Source organism: Maniola hyperantus, chromosome 2 (assembly GCF_902806685.2).
Source record: "Maniola hyperantus chromosome 2, iAphHyp1.2, whole genome shotgun sequence".
Lineage (NCBI taxonomy): Eukaryota > Metazoa > Arthropoda > Insecta > Lepidoptera > Nymphalidae > Maniola > Maniola hyperantus.
Window position 1 is genome coordinate 4,625,383 of NC_048537.1, and position 23,361 is coordinate 4,648,743.

A 23,361-nucleotide genomic window follows, 5' to 3' on the forward strand; every position below is an offset into this window, starting at 1 on the left:
CCCGAGGCAGGCGAAGCTTCACTTTTAAGTGCGAATGAGAAAGCAAACGTTCCTGTATCTACTTTTATTACTCTATCTACGCCCAAATATTACTTTACTCTTTGACTTCGCCTATCCCAATGTACTCTGTGGTGATTATACACTCCGTACCATCTCCGTACTCTTTGATTAATTTTATTGTGGTTTTATGCGATTGTTGATTTGCGAATTTGCGAAACATTGCGATTTGTGAAAATCATAGCGCGAAAGCGATAATCCATAATTTTTTTAAGAAGAGAGAAGCATGATAAATATTATATTTTATATAAAAGTCGCATTCTAAAGTTATTTATAATATAAGTTAGTACAGTATTGTTTTTACTGTGGTTTTGGTTTTGTGATTGAAAATACCAGATAACTTATAATATTTCGGAAACTTACTTTGAGACGAAAATTACAGCCTAGCCTAATGCAGTGCCCTACGAACAACAATAATACTATAGTTATTCGTAGGCAGTGCCCAAGGAGTTCAACAAGCATGACAATAATTTATTATTAAGTATCTACCAAATTGTAATTATTTTCATTATCTTGTTTCATATAAAAATTTATAAAAGCTGTGAAATCACTTTAGGTACCTTGTGTATCAATTTAATATGCTCGAAATAGTTGGCGGACTTGTATGGTACCTACCCTTGAAACAAGATTCTGATTACCTTAAAAAGTTACTTGCAGTAGGTGTGTTACTATTAGTCATCAAAGCACAGATTCTGCCATCCAATTTTTTTTTTACTTTTTAGGTGAGGTGGTGAAAAATACATAATGTGTGATATATTGCAATCTGTTATGGAAGAAATTGCTGATATTGAGAATGAATGTGTAAAACCAGATGCAGAGCTTGATGGTGTCTATAATGCTGCAGAGCCCTCATTAGAAAGCATGCCACTTGAGGTTTGGTCACTGTTCTTTGGCATATATTACAAAACTATTAGTCTCGAGTGAGAGAATCTTTCTTTTAGAATTTTATCATAACTTTTGTGAGTTTTATTGCATACTCAATGTGTAAATTACTTTGATAGTATAATAATGCAGATTTTATTACATACTATTAAAAATTCTGAAATTTTTAAGAATAGAAAGCTTCAATTTAGGTATAACAATTGAATACAAAGTATGAATTTCAATTATTAAGGTTTGTGATTGTGGCTAATTCTGTTGTCATCATCATCATCATCAACCAATAGACGTCCACTGCTGGATATAGGTCTCTTGTAGGGACTTCCACACGCCATGGTTTTGCGCCGCCTGGATCCAGCGGCTCCCTGCGACTCGTCTGATGTCGTCCGTCCACCTAGTGTACAATTCTAGTGTGTAATTCTGTTGTACAAACTCATAATTTTCCACAAAGAGCTTCATGAAAGGAATAAAAATGTGTGTAGACACATTATAAGACCTAGCTTAGAAATCCTTTTCATATTTCTCTCTGTAGGAAAAGATAGCATTGGACGTGTCAATTTAGTTTAGAGATTGAGTGGTTGTGAATTAGCCACATTAGTGGTGATTCTGATATTTTTCTATTAACTAACTATTAAGAGTATCTGCATCTTTTTCTTTTTAAGCAGAACAGAAAATGGATTTTAAATTAAAGTCTAAATTTTAGTGCTACTCTACTTAAACCACTATGCTCAAGGCTGGCACCTAAAGGCACAAGGTCTGACAGTTTTAAATTAAATTGAGTTTCTTTTGCCCTTTTCTTATTACACTTGTAAGAAAATGGTGTGAATATGCTAAAATTTAGTTGCCATCAGAATCAGTACCATTGGCATATTTATTTAAATTATAATTATTTCCAGATCATATTGAAAATATGCTCATATTTGGATGCAGAATTTCTTAAAACTGTTCTAGGCAAAGTATGTAGGAGATTTGACGATATTTTATCTGATGTCAGTCTATGGAAGTACAGAGTGAGCTGTAAAGTTAATGGGAAATTTCCACCATTGTCCAATTTGGACCATTCATATGAGGATGAAGTGGACTGGACTGAAATATGTGTTGAAATGGAGAGTGAGAGGAACAAATGGTGTAATGTTGACAAGGCAATGAGCCACTTTGTTATTAAAGATGTCCATTATGCATCAGTTGATGCAGTGATCTTGGTTAATGTAAGTTTTTTATTTATAACTAGCTGATCCATCCCAGCTTCGCTAAGGTAGATTTTCTGAAAATTCTTTCGTACTGGATGTCTATTGATAACAAAAATCTAAGAATTTCAAGTTTCTAGACCAAGCAATTTGATTTGAACTGTATGTAGACAATCAGTTGGTACCATAAATCATTTTTAGGGTTTCGTACCTCAAAAGGAAAAACAGAACCCTTATAGGATCACTTTGTCTGTCTATCTGTCCCTCTGTCTGTCAAGAAACCTACAGGGTACTTCCTGTTGACCTAGAATCATGAAATTTGGCAGGTAGGTAGGTCTTATAGCTGACATTAGGGGAAAATCTGAAAACCGTGAATTTGTGGTTACATCACACAAAAAAAATTAAATTGTGGTCATGAACTAATAATTAGTATTTTCAATTATCAAAGTAAGATAACTGTATCAAGTGGGGTATCATATTATGAAAGTGCTTCACCTGCTGATTCTAAAACAGGTTTTTATTTATTTTTAAGCATCATAGTTTTTGAATTATCGTGCAAAATGTCGAAAAAATACGATTGAGTACGGAACCCTCGCTGCGCGAGCCTGACTTGCACTTGGCTGGTTTTTTTATCACATACAATTTTTTTTTTTAGAAAGGTAAGACATGTATATCAGGTGGACGAGACAGGTGCTTAGCATTATGGAATGTGCTTGACTTTAAGCCAGATGAGAGCAGCAAAGATAACACTGTTCTAAACGATTTAAAGCCAACAAAAGTAAGGCACGATGCTCATTCTGGTTGGATATGGGACCTCGCTACTCGTGATGACCAAGATTACTATATTTATTCAGCATCATGGGATAATACCGTCAAAGCGTGGGATATTAGCAGTGAATTTGAATGTGTAGAGACATTTCGGTACGTTTTTTTTTATTTGTAGTTTAGAAAGCAAGTAAATGAGATATCAGTATTCAGTACCCATATTATAAGTGAGAAAGTGTGTTTGTTTATTGGTTTGTCCTTCAATCATGTCGCAACGGATTGATGTGATTTTTTGCATGGGTACAGTTAAAGACATGGAGGCAGGAGTGACATAGGCTACTTTTTATCACAGGAAATTAAAGAGTTCCCATGGGATTTTTAAAAACCTAAATCCACGCGTATGATCGCGGGCATCAGCTAGTACGTATATAAATAGCAATGACGAGATCTACTTACCTAGATAATGCCTATTAACTTACTTATGGAAGAATAAAGAAAGTAGAAACATCTATGCTTAGCAGTAGCTTTAGTGATAACTGTGTCTTATTAATGACGCTTTATTTAAATTTCATAAAAAATCACTCAAACATAAATAGGCTGTGAAAAGGTAGCAGACAGACACACTTTCACATTTATAATATTAGTATGGATATGGATTTTTATTTAAATCTGTATAATATACTTAAATGTCTTTGTTAATATCTAATTCTAATTAATGAAATTTGATTGCCCTAGGTGCGGTATGTCTGCGCTGTCCGTGGTAGCTTATGGCTACAATGTAATGGCAGGGCTATATTCCAAGAAGATATTGACGTTTGACGTAAGAAATGGGCCTACGCCGGTCAATACCTACAAACCTCACGGAGGACCTGTATTAGCACTTACCACTTATGGCAATCTAGTTGCATCTGTTAGTGAAGACAAAACCTTAGCTATATTTGACAGAGTAGCTGGAAAAATTATGAAGAGCGACATAAAAATACCATCCAATAAGGCATACCCAGTGTGTTTGAGTTGGAATACTTACGCCTTATATATTAGTGATTCAAAAGGATCCCTACATCTCTTCAGTCCTAGTAATCATAAACATGTAAGGTCACATAAACTCTGGCCAGAGTCTGAGTCAGAGACTGAACGATTAAATAAGATAGTCGGTTGTCACCAAGGCCAGGGGACAATGATATGCTGCTCTGATAGAGGAGAGATCAAGTTTTTATACAATTGCAGTCCGCCTAAAGAATATCATAGTATTCAAACAAATACAGTTGATGTGACAAAGGTATTTTCTTTCTTTTTTCTGTTAACGAGCAACCCAGTTTACAATACATAGTCAATGTTAGCTATAGAGCGCATCCAAATGCTTGACCACTGATTGACAATCAGAGTATTGACGTACAGTACTACCACTTTTATAAGTTACGCCGATGTATCTGCGCAGAAATCTTTTTTAGAATGGCGCGAAAATATCTCCGCCAATCATAGCGCGCGTCCGTCCGCTATTGGTTGTCGCCTAAGTCCATGTTTTGTACGCGTGAATTATGAGCGAAACAGTACGAGACTCTTTGTGCTTGTACTTTAATAAGGTCTGTACTTCATTGGTGTACATTCGCTTTTGGTCGGCGTTCTAGCAAACGAATTTTGCCGATGCGTCTTATAAAAAGTGGTAGGTATTGTATGGATGGGCGCTTGCCGTGAATGGCGTCACGTATCGTCCCGTTCACTTTGTCGAATTGGCTTCGATCCTAAACGCGTGTGTTTAGCGCTCTCAAACATATTTGAAAGAATGCACGTGAATGAAGACTTCTCCACATATTATTATAAAATAAAGTTGCTTCCTGCTGTCTGTATCTATGATCGCTTAGATATTTTAAACTACGCAACGGATTTTAATGCGGCTTTCATCAATAGATAAGTAGAGTGATCAAGAGGAACGATAGGTGGTAGGTAGATGCTTTTGACGATTCAAAAGTTCTTGTAAAAGTTTAATTAAATGAAAATATTTTTATAACGATTATATGTATAGTTTAATATTATTTTGTGTTCATTTGTTGAAATATGACTATAAATGTTCAAGGTGTCGGGAGAAATCAAGCATACTGAGAGCTTTCTATTTTGTTTTTCAGTTGCGATATTTAAATGGAGTTTTAGCCGTTGGTACATGTGATGCTGCTCTCGAATTCTGGATACCGAATGAAGAACTTGATAAACCTAACTTATGAATGAATCTCAATTCATTGTGAGAGTATTGAAAGAAGCTTATGAAATAATAAACGAAACGATCAAAGAAGCATAATATTAGGTATATTAATAGTATAAGGTATTATGTTGTAGCTACAGTACAAACACTATATTTTTGCCGTTTGTAGCTTATCTATCTATAATAGTAGATTATTCAACATGGTAACATAGGGGTAATGCAATATCTTACGTCACGGGTGCCGGGATAAATCCCAAGCGCAACGAGGAATTGTAGACTAACTCTCGAGCGTAGCGAGGGTGTTGCGCCTAGAAACCTGAGTGAAGCGGGAGGTTTAGGGGCGCCTAAGACGAAGACAGCATTACCCCCCACGTTCAATACTATTCTAATATTCACACATCGCGAGACATGTAAGATCAAAATCTTCGTATGCTTAAATACCTATCTGTCTTTAAAAGTTTCTGGGAACAAATCGTTTATACCATTTTGAGCATCTATTTAAAAAGCTAAGTTACTACCACCATCGTCGTTACTCGATATTTTAATTTCAAGTTAAATAAATTTCAATAACACCACAATATAACGTTTCGCAGGTAACTTTTCGAAGGAGTTTTCAATAATGTTAACTGTATGGTTTGTGGTTCTGGCGAGTGACTGGGACGCCATCACTCATCAAAGCGAGATAAGTAGCAAAATTTAAATCACGTGAGTGAGAGTGACGCCGTCATACGTTGAAACGAGACAGCAATAGTTGATGAACTAAGAAACTAGAAGCTAGAAGCCAGAAGCTATAAACTATTAGAAACTAGAAACTAAACTTTTCAATGAGGTTCCATATTCCTACTTGTAATGACGTATGCCTTACCTGAAATTTCTCGTCCACAAATTAAAAGTTGCATAGCGAGCAGCTATGTTGTGTATCTCCCTCCAGGGGGATAAAATCCGGAACAAGGAAATTCGCAGAATAACAAAAGCGACCGACATAGCTCAAAGAATTAGCGCTGAAGTGGCAATGAGCAAGTCATGTTGTCAATGACGTGTTCTTGAGTGGAAACCACGTACCAGTAAGCGCAGTGTAGGAGGACCCGCTGATCCAATTACTTGAAGAAGCGGATGGATGAGAATGGTGGAGGACCGTGTTCGGTGGCGCGCTCTTGGAAAGGCCTACGTCCAGCAGTGGATGCATACAGGCTGATCTAATGGAATGGAAAGTTAAAAAAAAATAGTTCGGAAAGCTTACTTTATTCGGAAACACTTCTACAAAAATCTTTTTTTTTCGAATTTCAATTTTCTCACAAACCAATACCGGTATCCTGGTACCTATTGAAAAAATCCGGTATTCGAAAGTCCTACTATTATGCAACCGTTTCATAAACTACTATCAGATAACAGGTCTGTAGGCAATTCGTCGAGCGAGTGGTGTGAAAAAAATAATTTGAATATTAAATTATTATTGTTAGGATCGATTCATATTGGCGCGAATCAAGGCAAATTTCTAGAATTTCAAATCTAGCATATTGATTTTATTATTGACCACGCAAAAAAACTCGCGATTTTTTTTCTTGGTGGAAACTGCTTTACGTGGAGGAGATAGAGGTTTAAAATATGCTTTGTAAAATTAAAGATGCTTTGATTCCCTGCCAATGTGAATGGCGCCTTACTCGATTATGGGAAGGCGTACATACAGTGCTTGGCAAATATTATGTCTGTCTTTATTGGTTCACCATTAGCGGAGTGAATAAAAATGGAATCACTGTGTTTATAACAATAATTTAATCTTCCAATTATTGATTACTCTATTTTCTATGCATGACCAAGCAAATTTATGTTTAGATACTTATTACTAACAAGAAGTAAACATGATACCTAAGCTACCTAATAATAGTTTTATATTTTTATACATAGTAAAAATAGGAATAAAATAATTGACTTACTCAAATCCGATTCGACTATATTTAAATGTTAACTATAATGTTTCTTAACATATAATTTTGTGCTTCATGTGAAAACTTTTATAGTTTTTATTATCAGGCATGAAAACCTTATAAGAATATAAATAAATATTTTTAGCAAAAGCTAGTCTATCTTCTATACTTAATAGTTTCCGAGACGGTCAAGCAGCTTGACGTCAACGGTCAAGCACGTAGATTTTTGCTTGATTGACTGTTTACAATGTCTGCTTGATGCTTGATCGTGCTTGATGCGATTTTATATTTTTTGCTTGACGCGACGTTCGCGTCGGCTTGATCAAGCAATTCAAGCATACTACATAATATAACATAGCTCCATAGAGGCTAGAGCACTGTCTCTGTCGTTTAGACCGACAAAGCGTCACATGGGTATGAGTGACAGAGACAACGCTCTACAAAGATGAAATGTCATTCTAAAGGCCGATGTTCATCACTTTCGGCCGCGTACTGTACGACGTACGTGCTTACTGCTTGACGTCAAGCCGTTACCGTCTCGGAACCTCTTTAGGTACATGACATGGAATATTTATGGAGATTATAATCATACCTTAATTTATTATTATTATTTAGGTCCTAGAGGTGTCGATTATTATAAACACCAAGCTATGAAGTTAATGTTATTTCTGAATTCTGGCGCACTTAATAGGTATGAGTTATGAGAGAAAAAATGAATTTTTAATTTAATAGCTATGTATATAACAAAAAATATAATGAACTTTCTAAATGAATTTGTGTATTTCTACTTCCCATAATTCTCATATAAAAAATCTATACTAATAATATAGAGGTAAAGTTTGTAAGTTTGTTTGCAGGAAGTAATCTCTGGAATTACTGAACCGTTTTTGAAAATACTGTCGCCTTGTGTTGTTTCGGATTGACTATGCTGCGTAGGCCCTACTGGCACTAGAAAGTTACATATGTACATTACTTCTGAGTGACATAGGCTAGTTATATGCATTTTGTCTTCAAAATAAATAGAGTGGAATATTTCCCCTCCAACTCCCCGTGCGAAGCCGGGGCGGGCCGCTGGTATCATGACCTGGCTTTAGCAGATAACATGTCGCAGACTATCAAATAATTTGACAAACGTGTTTGACCGTTTACAGGGCACTTTAAAGTTAGCCAAAGTCACGCTAAATTGTTAGTTTTAAATTTTTTTGTGATGTTACCCGTTTCTACTGGAGTGTAAGAGGCCCCGCAGACGGTCAAGCATGATTGTCAAATTTTACGTGTTTGACAAACGTGCTTAACCGTCTGCGGTCGTTTTTCACGTGTTTGTCAAATTAACTACGTGTTTGGCAAATTTGATTGATGGTATCCCTTTGATTCTGCGTCGCAAGTGACGCCTTGTTTGACAAACGTGTTTGACTGACAAGCCTGTTTGAATGGTATTTGCACCGTGCTCTTGCGTTTGACGACATCATCATACAAAACGTTAAAAAACGTAAAATTTGATAAACATGACCGTGTGCGGGTCCTATAAGTCTAATGTTGCTCTCCTTGTGAGGTGACTATATTCTGTGGCGTTGCTAGTCTGTGATATGTGGTTAATTTATAAAAAATGGCTGAAATGTTGTCTAACTGTCAAAATCAGTGAAATTTGTGATTTGTGTGAAACAGTGAAATTTCTTTATTTTCGCAATGACCTATAATTCGTGAGTTGTGATTTGTAATTAATAAATAATGTTTGAATGATTATTTCGATGAATAACATTAAATTTTCACTATGAACGGGTTAAGTTTCAGTGAACTCTGTTGCCTGTTTTGTTGTCCGCCATGCCCAGGGAAAATCGCAGCTAAGCTTGCATTCCTGCCCCCCGAACCCACGTATTCATTCACACCTGATGAGACTGGATCCAAATTCTCGTTAGCCCTTACAGAAAGAGCGGAATGGCAGTATTCGGAACGCGAAAAAGAAAGCATCGAGGGCTTCTATTCGAGAACGTCGAGAGGCAACAGAATAGCTTGCCTCTTTGTTCGTTGCAGCCCCAACGCTCGGTTCACGATATTATTCTCTCACGGAAACGCTGTAGATCTGGGACAGATGAGTAGTTTTTATTTAGGGTTAGGGACTAGGATAAATTGTAACATATTCAGCTATGACTATTCTGGCTATGGTGCAAGTGGTGGAAAGCCGTCGGAGAAAAATCTATATGCAGACATCGATGCTGCTTGGCAAGCTTTACGAACGCGATATGGTATCAGCCCAGAGAACATTATATTGTATGGACAAAGCATCGGCACAGTGCCTACAGTGGACTTGGCAGCACGGTATGAGGTTGGGGCAGTAGTGCTGCATTCTCCTCTAATGTCTGGCATGCGTGTAGCTTTCCCCAACACTAAGAGGACATGGTTCTTTGATGCCTTTCCAAGGTGAGTCAGATTTCTTAAATGAACTAAGTACAACAATAATATGATGAGTCATTGAGTTATTCAGTAGTATGTTCATATTATTCTGTATCAACATTGATACTGAGTCAGCAATATCACTACAGAAAACATGGGATGAAATATAGCTTGTAGGAATAAAGAGAAGAATAAAAAATAGAATGCTACAATTATACACAGTAGTTATTGTATATTTGTATTATTGTTATTTAATAAGATAAATGGGCCCTAAATTAACAATTTGTACACAGTCTCAGTCATTTGATGAAATCATTTGAAATATGTAATATTGACTACAGATGTTTGGCCCACATTTCAATATTAAAAGGTCTCTGTGCCCAGTTGGCATAAAAGTGTTGATTGGGGAATTAAGTTGAATTAAAAGGTCAGGTTTGAAACTATTGTAAGGAATAAATCTCAGTAACCACAATATAAACTTTTTTTCTAATGTGATTCTATCAAAAACATGAACTGATATTGATATATTTTTGATAGAATCACATTAAAAAAAAATAAGTTTTTTAAATAAAAAGATAATAAAGGGGAATTGTGTGAGACTAAATACTGGTGTTGTGAGGGCTTTATCAACTAAAAATAAACAGTCATTTATCACATTCATTAAGATTAGGATTAGTGTTGATTTAATCTCAATAACATTCATTATTTTGGATACTAGTATGTAATTAATGCCCTCTATTTCTTGCCTGAACTTATACTGTTCAGTGTGATTCGATAGTAAAATAATAATTTAGCTAGCTTTAAATTATTTTGTACATTTGTGGTGTGCCACTTTTCCCTAAAATTTATTATGAGGTTGAACATAATAAATACTTTCATATTATAAAGAGTTTGTATAGCTTGCCAACTATTAAAATATGTTAAAACATCAAAATTTTAAATCAAATAAGTACCTACCTAAAGGAAACTGATAACACAGATAATTTAAATTGTTATAAATTATTTGACCACAAGTGACTCAGATTATATTGTGCTATACATATTATACATAATATACATATAAGTATGATTGTTTAATCTAAACAAAACAATAATTAAGTTCATCTTTCGCTAACCTTATAAATAGTTGTGTGACTTGAAGGTTAATATTGATACAGTAATCAAGTGTTATTGAAAATACCTAATGAATTTTAATTTTAACAATAATGTTTTACTTTTCTTTGTTAACAATCATCTTTCTGAAAGTAAAAATCTGTTGCGTATATCAACGTAGGGACCACAATAACTCTGGTCTGCAACAAAATCCTCCATTAAATAAAAGTATCATGGATATAAAGATTAAAATGTGTTGAATTCATGTCTGCTTTCTATTTTTGGCTGTCAGGTATATCTTTATTGATATGATTTTTTTAAATTGCTCAAAATTCAGTATTCCTTTTATTTCATTTCTCAGTTTACGCAGTTTAAATCCTATCTGTAACTACATTACCATTTTGAAAACCATTTTGAATTGATGGAATGAGAGAGAAAGATATCACCCAATGCAGTTTTTACACCAACGAATGTGACTGCACAGTTTAGGCTGTAATTTCTTGGGGCTCAGTACATTGAAAAGTAATATAGTACCTGTGTGTGCGTGTTTTTGTTTTTTTACCAGATATTTTGGCAACTTTTGCACGAAATTTGTACATGGTGAAAATCAATATTTTTCCTGACTAATCTAAATATATAAAAGGAAAAGGTGACCGACTTACTGACTGACTGACTGATCTATCAACGCGCAGCTTGAACTACAGGACGGATCAGGCAGAATTTTGGCATGCAGATAGCTATTATGACGTAGGAAGGAACGTACGTAGGAAGCTAAGAAAGGATTTTTAAAAAATTTACCCCTGAGGGGGTGAAATAGGGGTTTGAAATTGGTGTAGTCCACGCGGACGAAGTCACGAGCATAAGCTATTTTAAAATCAAAATAAAAAATTCCCACTAAGAAAGGATTTAACTGTACCAATCATTGTTCTGTTATTATTGTTTATCATTTTATCACCAATAGACAGTGAAGTAAAATAGTGATAATAATTTGAATTCTGCAGGAAACTGCATCTCACTGTTTATCTAAACTTGACATTTCTGTGATTTAAAAAACTTATTGAAGAATAAAGTAGACTAATACTTATAGAAGAATAAAATAAAGTAAAAATAGAAAAAAAAAATCTATAACCCGACTAGGTATAAATAAAATAAACTAAACATTAAGAAACAAGTCAGATGCTTAGTGTTATCACAGTCTTGAGTAAAATAAGTCTAAGACCAGACCAGAGGAAATTTAGAAATTATAAAATTCCAAATTTTCTCTGCCGGGAATCAAACTATCGATCGATACTATAAAAATACTACTTGGATCAACTACATCCATAAGGCCGAACTTATAAAAACCCATCTTTCTCTTGCAGCATTGATAAAATTCCCAAAGTGACCTCTCCAGTTCTTGTAATCCATGGAACTGAAGATGAGGTAATAGACTTCTCCCACGGCCTCGCCATATATGAGAGGTGCCCACGTGCAGTGGAACCGTTATGGGTGGAGGTAAACATATTTCGTTATTTATTTTATAGTGTACCTATGCGTGGTATTTTACCCTTTTTTGAAAAGTGTCTTAATTAGATTCTTAAGTGACAATAAACTACCAAAAAATCACCAAAGTTTTATTTGATCGATCACTTATCGATCAATAAAAATCCATTTAAATGTTGCATTTCAAGCGCCGCAGAAATGCTACCCACAATGGTTTTAGGTTCAGCTGTCACACGGATTGGTAAGCAAGTGTTTTCTTAGACATTACAATTTCAATCCATGTGACGTCACAGTCGGAATTAACATGGCGGCTACGGTATATATAGAACAGATAAAAAAGTGAAATCTTTAAAATGAATTATAAAATTCATTGAAATAATTTTATACTTAAACTGAAATTATCATTTTTCGATTGCTTATTGCTAATACTGTCTTGTTTATACATCTTTAGATTTTTCACTTGGTGTAAAATACCGTTTTGTAATATTGTGTGTACACAATCTCGAGATAGCACTAGATTTAGACCTGACAATTTATTTTAGAGATTGTGTATATTAGAAATGACTTCTATGAGCCATTAACTTTTTGTGTTAAAATTCATAGCAAAAGTACGATTTTAGTCCTTATTTCAAAGGTAAAACCATACTTTTGACGTTAAAGTTAAAATGGCGTGTGAGAAGTCATTTTTACAGACTATAAATGTTAGGAAGTAATGAACCAAATGATAATGATGATGATATGAATGTTAATTTATCGTTAGCATGTTCAACTGAGGATGATGTGGTCCTTGTTTCCTGGGTTGGGCCAAAAATTCTATTAGTTAATACTAGCCCAGAAAGCAGTGGGTCCTACGCCCGGCCTCTCTCTGGTCATGTCAGATATCATTGGGAGTATGGTGTTATTGTTTTAATTTTATAATTTGTCATAAATGCAAAAGGTGGCTGTTAGCTTTTCATAGTTCAATCTTTGAAGTGATTTGTAGGTCACAGAGATGCTTAGCATCGTGGAGGAAACTTATCATGGAAAACCAAAGAGATCTTATGTGATTTTTAAAATCTATACCTATCCAGATGAATTAGTGGGCATCAGCTAGGAATCGATATGATAATTTTTTTGTCTTAATATATTTGATCTAATATATCAGGTATAAATAAACATATAAACTAGTTTCACTTGCGTGAGTTCATTTTGTTATGTATAAAACATTAATACTTTCCACATAATAATTGAGTATATCACTACCCCTATTATAAATCCGAAAGTGTGTTGGTTTGTTGGTTTGTCCTTCAATCACGTCGCAACGGAGCAAAGGATCGACGTGATTTTTTGCATGGGTATAGTTTGAAACCTGCAGAGTGACATAGGCTACTTTTTATCCCGAAAAATCAAAGAGTTCCCACGGGATTTTTAAAAACCTAAACCCACGCGGACGAAGTCGCGGGTATCAGCTAGTTACAATATAATCTAAGAAAAAACTTTTTTACATTTCACTACCCACAACATAGGTAGGTGTAGCTATTCCAAATTGTTATTGTTTATAGCCAATGGGAGCTCTGTTTTATTTACCTAAATGTTTTGTTTCAGGGGGCAGGACATAATGACGTGGAGCTTTTTAATCAATATTTAGAAAGACTGAAACGTTTTGTTTCAGTAGAATTGCTCAACTGACAAAGACTGCCGGCCACAGGCCAGACGACTCAAGGTGACTGATAAGTTATGTTTATTAACGCAAACAATTGCTTTATTGCGGTACTATATTCGATAATTCTGTTCAAAAATACATCTTCAATATGAAACTTCAAAGAATGACATCTGAAAACTATGGCGTTCTAGGCGAAGAACAAAATCCCGCGTCGACGCTGAGCTCCGGAACTTCGAGTTCGGCGACCGAGAGGCTCCTCTAGCTAGCGGGGGCCGGGCCCAGCAGGGCCGGCCCCGAAAAAAACTGCGTTAATCTCGACGGCGTCGCCGGCCAGCACGACGCGGACGCGAGCGCGGCCAACGACGCCGGCGGCTCCGGCGACGCCCGCAGCCCGCGCGCGCTCGCGCACAACATCAGCATCAACGTGACGGACGCCGACTCGCCGGTCGGCGTGCGCCGCCGCATCCACCTGCGCTCGCTTAGCGACGTGACGCCCGCCGCGCGCTCGCCCGCCACGCGCGCGCGCTCGCACTCTGAGCGGCCGCGCGCCTCCCCTGCGCCCTCGCTCGCCGCTTCGCCCGCGCCCTCTCCGCGCCGCCCGCCCGCCGGCTTGACACCCGCGCCGCATCCGCGCGTCGTGCGCAGCGAGCGTTCGTCGCCCGACGCGTCGCTGCATGCGCTGACGGACGAGGCGCGCGGCCGGCCCGAGCTGGATCCGTGGCGCAAGATGAGCGAGCTGGACCTGGGTCGCGCCGGGAGGCAGGCGCGCGCTGCGCTCGACCCGTGGGTGCGCAAGCCAGCGCGGCGCGCGGCGTCGCGTGACTCCGTGGGCGAGGGAGCGCGCGTGCGGCGCGGGCGGCTGGAGCGCGTGGGCGGCGTGTGCGACGCGTGCGGCGCCGCGCCGTGCGAGTGCTGGCGCAGCGCGTGCACGTGCTCGCCGCGCGCGTCGCCGGCGCGCTTGCAGCCGCGCGGTCCGCCGCGCGCGCACTCGCACGACGAAGGCCGGCCGCGGCGCCTGTACAAGTCGACGTCGCAGCGCGCGCTGGCGGTGCCGCGCGCGCCCGACGCGCCGGACCCGCTGCTGGAGACCACGTGCTGAGCGCGACGACCAGTGTCGTTTGCGAGTATTATTAGTGCGAATTTTTATATCCTTCTAGATTTTAAGATTTCAAAATTACGATTGTACCATATTCGATGGATATAGAGTGTTTCGGTATGTAACGGTATGATAGTGGTATGGTTTTTATAATATTGTAATTCTTTAAATATGAGCGGTTGTGCGCATATATATGAGTGTGCCGAATGTGTATCGACGGTTGCATTTTAATTGTTATGATAAATATTTTGATCATAATTTGTAGCTGTAAAAATACTTACAACGGATTAACATAAAACGATATCTCGCTAGTTCCTACTACACCCTTTCGCTGGCCAATAGTAATAGCATAGTTTCACTGATTGCTATAAAACTCATAAACTTTTGCAATACTATCTTGTTTTATTAAATTAATTTTTAATTTTAATATGGCAATGGCACTGGAGAAATATATTTTATTTTTAATATCGCTTTTATTTAATACAACTTGCTCTGGTAAAAAATGTCAGAACCATATGAAGTTATTTTCTATAAATGTTTTATGTGGACTTAGATATGAATTAATCATAATCTTAATTATTTGAGAAATTTTAGTTAACTTCTAGTAATTTCTGCTAGTTTAATTTCATTGAAATTTTGACCCCTTGTGGTCAACACTTCACCATGTTTTATTTTTAAAGCGATGTTATGATACATAATATCATGACAATATAGCAGGTAAAGCAATTAAATGAAATAATTCTTGCTTAAACAGTGGTACATTGAAAGATTTATGATAACTATATTGCATGTACCTGAAAAGGTACATACATACTACATGAAACCTTTTAAATTATATATTATTCCTAAACCCTTACTTTAAAGTAATCCTTAAAAGTTGTGATTGAAATAAATGCACTTGTTATAATAAATCCACTCAAATCTAAAATCGTAAAGTGTATATTGATTAATAATAATAATACATTAATGGTACATAACAGTTTTAATATAATTATGGATTCGTAAATTATTGAAATGTGTTTAAAATTTAAATTAATATTATTTTAAGACAAATTAACTATCACTAGCTAACAATATGCGGGCGGGTTGAAACTCCAGTATTTTAATCTCAAAGACAGTTTTTAGGCTATTGTCGTCTTACGTAAAGTATGCGGCCAAATTCATTGCTCGGACAAAACTGTCCTGCAATAGGGATATACGGATATATTCGATACCTAGAAAAGAAATCAAGAATTCAACTAAATTACTACCTAATATAAATAAAAGATAGCTCTTGTATCGCAAAGTTTCGTAATCCTGTATTACTGATTGACTGATTTATAATTTATTGAAGTAATGCAAAGTAAGGTTGAAGTAGATTTTGATACATAGGAATTTGAAAATTATTGTATTTGAAGGGTACTTACGAATTTGTGAACTATTCGTAAATCTGATCGTTGCATGTAAGACGTTGATTAATTCTACCCGAATTTGTGTGTTACCAGTTGAGTGAGAACAGCATTTCCTGTCTAATTTTTCCATAATATTGTCCAAAATACCAGTTAAAAGATGCATTAGTAACAGTGTATCAAAAATAATAATTATAATTTAGCTTTGGTATCTATAAAATTCAGTTGTGTTCTTCCGCTAAATAAAGATAGCATCTAAATATATAAATGGAAAAGCTAACTGACTGACTGATCGATCTATTAACGCACAAGCTCGAAACTACTGGATGGATTGGGCTGAAATTGCATGCAGATAGCTATTATGACGTAAACACCCGCTAAGAAAGGATTTTTAAAAATTCAACCACTAAGGGGGTAAAATTTCGAAATTTATGTAGTCCACGCCGACGAAGTCGCGGACATAAGCCTGTTATTTTATATGAAGCAACATTTTAAATTTATTTTATTATTTAATTTCAAGTCTCGATTTAGCGTTAATTGGACTCAAAATTATAATAATCTCTATATCTTATTGTCCAATTCCCTGAATTCCAATATGTCTGTTACGTCCAATCCCAGAATATCTAGTCTGCCTGCTAGGTTCAATTTCGCGAATGTCCAATTCATTCTATTTTAGTGTAATTTGGTAGTTAGGAAACGTATTCGGGGAATCAGACATTCAGGGAAATAGTCATTCTTGGATTGCACATTCTGGTACTAGAGTCAGGGAATTGACCTAACTGCCCGTAAGGGTACTTTTTAATATAGGTAGATAGATGTCTAACTGGTCGAGTTAACAGTTTCCGCGCCCGCCTTGTGAGCTTGTAACTAGTGCGTTATGTGACGTCATCAGCGCCAGATGCCAAGTTAACGCAACCGAGATATATATTTATCTACGTTTTCCAATATTTCTAATTTTTTTACTGTTTTAAGGGCTTAAAATATTATATTCGATCAAGATGAATTTGGGTTATACTATTTTCATAAAGAACTATACTTATTTCGATATTAATATGTAAATAGCTGACCAATTTTAGAGTTATGTTTAGTACTACATAAATTTAAATAGGTACATATAGTAAGATCTGTGCTACTTAACTTTCTAATTATTATTTTAGTGAATGCTTTATTTAAGACTTAATCCAAAATGTGGGATTCAGATGAAATTAATTGAGATTGTACTTTGCATTAAAATTGCAGAAGAATGCGGGAAACAGTATGAATTAAATTTTAAATAGGTACCTACAAGAAGAAAATGATCACAATCAATCTCAAGTAGACCTACCTATCTACTAACGGCTGAAATTAATACTAAATATATCTGTAATATGCCTATACATTGCTTTGTCAAAAAAGACCATACAATTTTTAACTAATAATAAAGTTGTTTAGTGACTAATCGGCAGATTGATTTTATTATTATTACTTACTAGCTGATACCCGCGCCTTCGTCCGTGTGGATTTAGGTTTTTGAAAATCCCGTGGGAACTCTTTAACTTTCCGGGATAAAAAGTAACCTGTCACTCTCCAGGTCTTTATCTATATCCATGCAAAAAATCACGTCAATCTGTTGCGACGTGATCGAAGATCAATCCAACAAACAAACGAACACACTTTCGCATTTATAATATACAAGTATGAAGTGTAAATGGATTGACGGTAGTTAACGTCATACTTTTTCACGGACACGTCGCGGGCTCGACCGCGCGCTCAACGTACCGCTTGGCAAATGATTTTATAATCGTTTTCTAAATACAAAAGTTCCAATAACTAGTAATATTCGAAAAGCCACGGGGTCCTCACGTGACTTGTCTATGGTAAACGCTTTATTTACGCATTTCATAATGTTTTTGTTTCCGTTCGTTACCTATGCGTTCGCGTATCGTTCATCTGATTGAGCTATTTTGTTGATGTTCACGGTTGCGTGAATGTTTCTGGCATAGTACCATCAATAAGAGATGGCGCGCCAGTCGCTTTGCCACGTATGCCGGGCATTAGCTAACTAAGGGGATAAAATACAATATTTATTGTTTAATAAAAAAAAATAGATACATATTATATTACACAGGATGGCTAGGAAAACGTCACGATTCCGTTGAGGGGTTGTAGGGAAGGTCATTGCTATCAAATGACCCCTAATACATTGGGACAATTTTTTTTTTGTTATTAATCGTTTATAGTGTTTTTCAGAAAAATGCAATGTTTCTGTAAAAACTAATGGCCTAAGAGCCCGCGCGTGCCAGACCTTCCATATTTTATAAAACCAGACATTTGTAAATTAAAACCAGACATTTTATTGCCAGACACCTAAGATTTTTTACACCTTTCATTACCTGTTATCTCACAAAGCCACCATAGTACAAACAAACGTTCCTCCCAGTGTTGGAGACAATATGACAGAGAAACTTTCAGCATTTATAAAATAAGGAAGGTCTGGCATGCATTGGCTCTCTCAATGCATAATATTGTCAACTTTTTTTTGAATCCCTAGAATAGGTAGGCTAGGTAGGTAGGTACCTATACCTACCTAGTACCTTACAAGTTAATTCCAATTTAAATTAGTATATTTTATACTTAAGCACTAAAATAGTAAATCCAAGATACCTACTTAGGGGTTGTTTGGTAGCATTTGTTTCCCCTACAACCCCTCCACGCAGCACGACGTGTTACCAGTCTCTGTATAACTTTAAAGCAAATAGGTACATAATACTACAATTTAGTTTTTAAACTGCTTTAGACATATTTATTATTAATATACATACACTATTATGTGGTCTTACAATACATTAAAATATAAATAAACATCAACAAGATTTTGAAATGTACCTACCTACTGTTCTTTAATTGTAACTGTAATTTTTATTCACCTTGGTAATAGAATAAAATGCTGTTCATATCCTCCAGTTGCTTCTCTTCCTAAATAAGTGCCATTGTTTGCTTGAGATACTCATTTTGTTCTTTATAATAATTTGGTACTTATTTGTCGTCATCATAATTTTTATGAATTAATATAAATGACTTAGTTAAATGTTTTGAAATGTTAATCCATTATAATTTGAATACAAATGTTATAGATAATATTATTATACCAAAATCATTCATACCATCTGTGTTAATTGCAGCTGTATATAAATGGATGTGGTGTAGTTATGTAAAGGTGCTGTTTTCGCAAATGGACATGTATTAGGGGCCCCAATTTCAAATCTACTGTCTGATCTGCATGACAAGTTCATTGTATAAGACTAATCTACAAGCCTATCCTAGCCTCATCTTCATGCAGATTGGATTTGGCTTTAATTGTTTGTAGGCCCCTTTATATTGACAATGTAAACACAATTCCAACAATGTATAAAATATAGTAAATTTAATTACTTATATGGTTTTAATAAATTTAAGTGCACATATCTAACATTTTTTAATTTTGAGTCCTTATTATTAAATTCTTTATGAATTTCGTCTTCATAGACTTCCAATGCTGAACTTTTCAACCTTAACCTACCCTTACCAAGTTGGTTTATCCATAGTCTTTTTGCCCAATAATAACTAATACCACTTACAATTTTATCTAATATTGCTTTATATCTGTTATTGGTCTAAATAATTATCTAGAGATTACAGACATAGGTCCTACAGTACCTGTAGGTACTTATGTTTTTGTATTAATAAATTCTGCTACTATACCTGCTACTTTCTCAGAGGATTTTAAAACAAAAGCATGTTCCACATTGTGAAGTTCTATCATCTTTAGCTGTGGTGTGAATTGTTTTAAATGTTCCATATATTCAAGTGGTGTCCAGCCATCATTGCTAGCATACACTACATTTGTTAAATGCTTGACTCTTTGTATGCTGTCAGTATTCAAAGATTTAACTGTGTCCATTTCATTAAATGCCAAGTAGAAGATGTTTGCTACTACATCAGGATTTAATATTTTTAGAATTGCAGAATTATATTTCGCAGGTAAAGATTTTATCCATAAGTACATACCTATAAGGCAATGCAACACATGCTTGGGTAGTAAAAACAATAATGTAGCTAAAAATAATATAAACTTATATATTTTCCTTAGCACATTGTTCACAAATATTCCGTTTCTTGATTCTGCCATTTTTTGTATGGTAGGAAACAACAAATTTACAGAGGATATTCTGTCATCCAACTGGCTGTGCTTCTGTAGTAGTTCTAGAATCATCCAGGCACCAATAGAATGCCCAATAAGATGTATTTTACTATTTTTGTCAATATGATTTTCAATTAAATCTAATTTATGTAGCAGTTGATCATTTAGATTAAATAAATGTTTGTTATTCTTGTCTAGGCTTTCTTCATGACCTGCATGACCTGAAACATTATTAATATTAATGATAAAAATATTTTGTTAACAAAATACCTAGGTAGTATATATAATTTATTTATTTTATAGCAGTGCCGTATATATAATTTATTTTATTTTATAGCAGTGCCTCATATGTTTAAAAAAGGCTACTAGTCCAACTGATACAACATGCTACCAATGACTCAAAGAGCTAGTGCTTAATTAGCCCAGCAGCTTAGCTTGGCAATTTAGAGATATAAGCATCTCTTAGCCTGCGGCCCAGAAGTGCGCGGGTGCGGACAGTGGGTGTGATGCCATACCGCTCGGCAACCGCTCTAGATTAGGACACATCCGCTCATCTTTCTTACAATTTCTTGTAAATATCAAAAGTTTGTTCTACACACTGGCCACCCCACATAGGACACACCCACTTCCACATGGGCCGTAGGCTTAGTGTCTAATTCCAATTGAATCTATAGAGACTGCAAGCCAACTACAAAATTGCAGTCTGCAATTGACTTTACGCTGCTACCAACCGATTGCACAGTTTGACTACATTTTACACTGTGCATGTACTAGAACCGCAAACCACATCAAAAGCAATTCTGCTGTTGCCTGAGGCTGTCGCATAGTGTAGGTACCAATTTTTACTTAATTATGTCTCTATTAAATAATTTTAAGAACTTACCAATGATACAAACAGGTATAGATGTACATCTATATAGTTCTGAAGCAAAATCTATATAAAACTCAGATATCCCAGGATTTCCAGTTATGCACATTATAACATTCTCACTGTTAGTTAATGGATTGCCCCACATTATCAATGGTGTTTGAACATGATTAATATTTTTGTACACTATGTTCATTTTTCAGTCTGAAAATTTACACGTAAGTATTAATAATATTATATCACTGATTTCACCTACTCTGTTGGCGACTGGAGTATATGTATACTTAGATCAAGTGGTCATAAACAAAAACTTTGCTAGTTAACATTCATAATATTACGTATTTTTAAATTATTTATTTTGTTGTTTTTTGTTTTTGAAGTTATTGCGCAATGGTGGGTTGCAGTATACTAGGCTAGGCTACAATAGTCGAAGCGAACGTAAAATAGACGGAATACGAATAACATTTCACAAGTACCTCTGCTTGAGCGAGGACTGAGGGCCACGCTAGTTGCATATCTGGACATATCTGTTTCTGACTGACTTTTATAACCACAGAGTAAATTTTTATACTACACTAGCTTATGCTCGCGACTTCGTCCGCGTGGACCACACTTTCAAACCTCTATTTCACCCCCTCAGGGGTTGAATTTTCAAAAATCCTTTGATACGTGATAGTTGCTATCTGCATGCCAAATTTCAGCCCGATACGTCCAGTAGTTTGAGCTGTGCGTTGATAGATCAGTCAGTCAGTCACCTTTTCCTTTTATATATTTAGACTGTAGTCCTATAGTCAAAGAGAATAACCTAATTTATGAGTTATTGTTCTGTGGTTGCTGCTGTGTCCGTCGCAGTCATCCATTTCATACAAAAATTTTGCTTGTTGTCTTAAAATGTACAATAAACATACCTACTCTTCGGGATTCCCGTAGAACATTAATATTCCCTTCATAAAGCATTTCCCTACCTACTTTGTGCCTACAATAGGTATAGACTCCTAATTTATGACTTATTGTTCTGTGGTTGCTGCTGTGACTATTTCAGTCATCCATTTCATATGAAAATTCGCCTGGCTGCCTGTGGCAAAGAGTACCTACCTATATAATCACTACGTGCCTGTGGCATGGAGAATAGTCTAAAATGTATTTACATAGGTACTCTTGGGGATTCCCGTATTAGAGCATTATACCCTACCTACTTTGTGCCTACGTGTAAGTAATAAGTGTAGACTACTAAAACGTAATGATTACATACTCCTTAACTCTTTGTCTACACCTAGCTCTGTAGTCCTACAGATTCCTACCCACCTTGTTGAGATTAGTTTAGTTTGATATCCGAGGGCCCTTAAAAAAAATTTCATAATGAACAAAGTTAATATAGAAGAGTTATTGGAGAGTGACGATGAACTGCCAAGTAAGTTTCACTATATAATGTATTTTACCTAATTAATATATTTTTTATATTTTGTGAAAGGTATTCTAAAATATGTCAATTTCAGTGAGTTAACATTTTGTTTACATTATCCACTAGACTTTGCCAGTTACATTTTCAGGGTGCCATCAGGACTTTATTACTTTAGCCTCCGCTGTCCGTCCGTCTGTCATGGGTTGTACTTGATGAAATTTTCACAGAATGTGTATTTCTAATGCTGCTATAACTAATAATGAAATTTCAAAATAGTAGCCATGAAAATTAAATTATGTTATATGTGTGTAATAACAGTTATTTTCTTGTACGAACGGAACCCTTCGTTTGCGAATTCGACTCGCATTTGGCCGATTTAGAACTACCTAAGGGCGGTTTCAGCCTAGCGTAGGTATTCTTTTGCGCGTATACGGTCGTTTCAGCATACGCGCTTACACGCGTGCTACATACGCGCTTCAAAAAATCGGACGCGCGTATACGGGCATATTTCGGCGTGTTCGCTCGAACGCGGCGCGGCGGCGGTGGCCCGGTGGGTGGTGCTGGTGGCCACTCGCGGCTCGCGCTTTTATGCGCTTCCAAAAACGAGCTTATACGCGCGTATAATACGCTAGTCTGAAACCGCCCTAATCTGCCATGAGAATCATTTTATGTTTTCAGTGGATTATTACGAGGTTCCTACCACACCTGCATACCAGATGGAGAGCCGTTTTGATGTAATACAGTTTAAATGGATTAACAGTACTAATCTACAGACTTGTAAAACAGTATCTAATAGTTCAAAAGAAATCAAAACGCCCTCAGGTCCAAGTA

General features: G+C 36.2%; 4 protein-coding genes and 1 long non-coding RNA gene across 7 annotated transcripts; 4 read left to right on the top strand and 1 right to left on the bottom strand.

The window, feature by feature from the left end:
- The first annotated feature begins 168 nt into the window (after window positions 1-168).
- On the top strand, window positions 169-7,777 carry LOC117988293 (F-box/WD repeat-containing protein 9-like). 2 transcript variants are annotated; one of them, XR_011237433.1, is made up of 7 exons: window positions 169-339; window positions 780-930; window positions 1,833-2,144; window positions 2,779-3,044; window positions 3,624-4,167; window positions 5,012-5,187; window positions 5,679-7,777. XR_011237433.1 is itself a non-coding variant. In XM_069502444.1 (6 exons), exons 2-6 carry the CDS (start codon window positions 802-804, stop codon window positions 5,105-5,107), a joined length of 1,347 nt encoding a protein of 448 aa, XP_069358545.1. In that variant the 5' UTR covers window positions 169-339; window positions 780-801; the 3' UTR covers window positions 5,108-7,777. The 2 variants fall into 2 exon arrangements, 1 of the variants encoding a protein (XP_069358545.1); XM_069502444.1 differs by having other exon boundaries at window positions 5,012-7,777.
- Window positions 7,778-8,604: 827 nt separating this feature from the next.
- LOC117991566 (alpha/beta hydrolase domain-containing protein 17B) lies at window positions 8,605-14,002 on the top strand. The gene is made up of 5 exons (XM_034979165.2): window positions 8,605-8,710; window positions 8,796-9,428; window positions 11,855-11,987; window positions 13,560-13,677; window positions 13,809-14,002. Exons 1-4 carry the CDS (start codon window positions 8,697-8,699, stop codon window positions 13,641-13,643), a joined length of 864 nt encoding a protein of 287 aa, XP_034835056.1. The 5' UTR covers window positions 8,605-8,696; the 3' UTR covers window positions 13,644-13,677; window positions 13,809-14,002.
- Window positions 13,692-19,544, top strand: LOC138403630 (uncharacterized). Its single transcript, XM_069504929.1, has 2 exons — window positions 13,692-13,724; window positions 13,880-19,544. Exons 1-2 carry the CDS (start codon window positions 13,692-13,694, stop codon window positions 14,714-14,716), a joined length of 870 nt encoding a protein of 289 aa, XP_069361030.1. The 3' UTR covers window positions 14,717-19,544.
- sturkopf (lipid droplet associated hydrolase sturkopf) lies at window positions 18,920-21,683 on the bottom strand. Of its 2 annotated transcripts, XM_069502717.1 has the most exons (3): window positions 21,605-21,683; window positions 21,144-21,332; window positions 18,920-20,481 (listed from the first exon to the last, which is right to left on the bottom strand). In XM_069502717.1, exons 2-3 carry the CDS (start codon window positions 21,322-21,324, stop codon window positions 19,787-19,789), a joined length of 876 nt encoding a protein of 291 aa, XP_069358818.1. In that variant the 5' UTR covers window positions 21,325-21,332; window positions 21,605-21,683; the 3' UTR covers window positions 18,920-19,786. The 2 variants fall into 2 exon arrangements, with proteins under 2 accessions (XP_069358818.1, XP_034830421.1); XM_034974530.2 differs by lacking the exon at window positions 21,605-21,683 and having other exon boundaries at window positions 21,144-21,549.
- A 579-nt stretch (window positions 21,684-22,262) lies between these two features.
- LOC138403211 (uncharacterized) lies at window positions 22,263-23,315 on the top strand. Its single transcript, XR_011237488.1, has 2 exons — window positions 22,263-22,539; window positions 23,209-23,315. It is a non-coding gene; the product is annotated as an uncharacterized lncRNA (long non-coding RNA).
- The last annotated feature ends 46 nt before the right edge of the window (window positions 23,316-23,361 follow it).

Bases quoted from the DNA above. Each gene is read 5' to 3' on its own strand.
- sturkopf (XM_069502717.1), bottom strand. From the start codon at position 21,324: ATGAACATAGTGTACAAAAATATTAATCATGTTCAAACACCATTGATA. The intron at 20,482-21,143 runs GTAAGTTCTTAA...ATAATGTTTCAG, and splicing joins TATACCTGTTTGTATCATTG to GTCATGCAGGTCATGAAGAA.
- LOC117988293 (XM_069502444.1), top strand. From the start codon at position 802: ATGTGTGATATATTGCAATCTGTTATGGAAGAAATTGCTGATATTGAG. The intron at 931-1,832 runs GTTTGGTCACTG...AATTATTTCCAG, and splicing joins TAGAAAGCATGCCACTTGAG to ATCATATTGAAAATATGCTC. The intron at 3,045-3,623 runs GTACGTTTTTTT...TGATTGCCCTAG, and splicing joins GAATGTGTAGAGACATTTCG to GTGCGGTATGTCTGCGCTGT.
- LOC138403630 (XM_069504929.1), top strand. From the start codon at position 13,692: ATGTTTATTAACGCAAACAATTGCTTTATTGCG. The intron at 13,725-13,879 runs GTACTATATTCG...AGGCTCCTCTAG, and splicing joins CAAACAATTGCTTTATTGCG to CTAGCGGGGGCCGGGCCCAG.
- LOC117991566 (XM_034979165.2), top strand. The intron at 9,429-11,854 runs GTGAGTCAGATT...TTTCTCTTGCAG, and splicing joins TTCTTTGATGCCTTTCCAAG to CATTGATAAAATTCCCAAAG. The intron at 11,988-13,559 runs GTAAACATATTT...GTTTTGTTTCAG, and splicing joins TGGAACCGTTATGGGTGGAG to GGGGCAGGACATAATGACGT.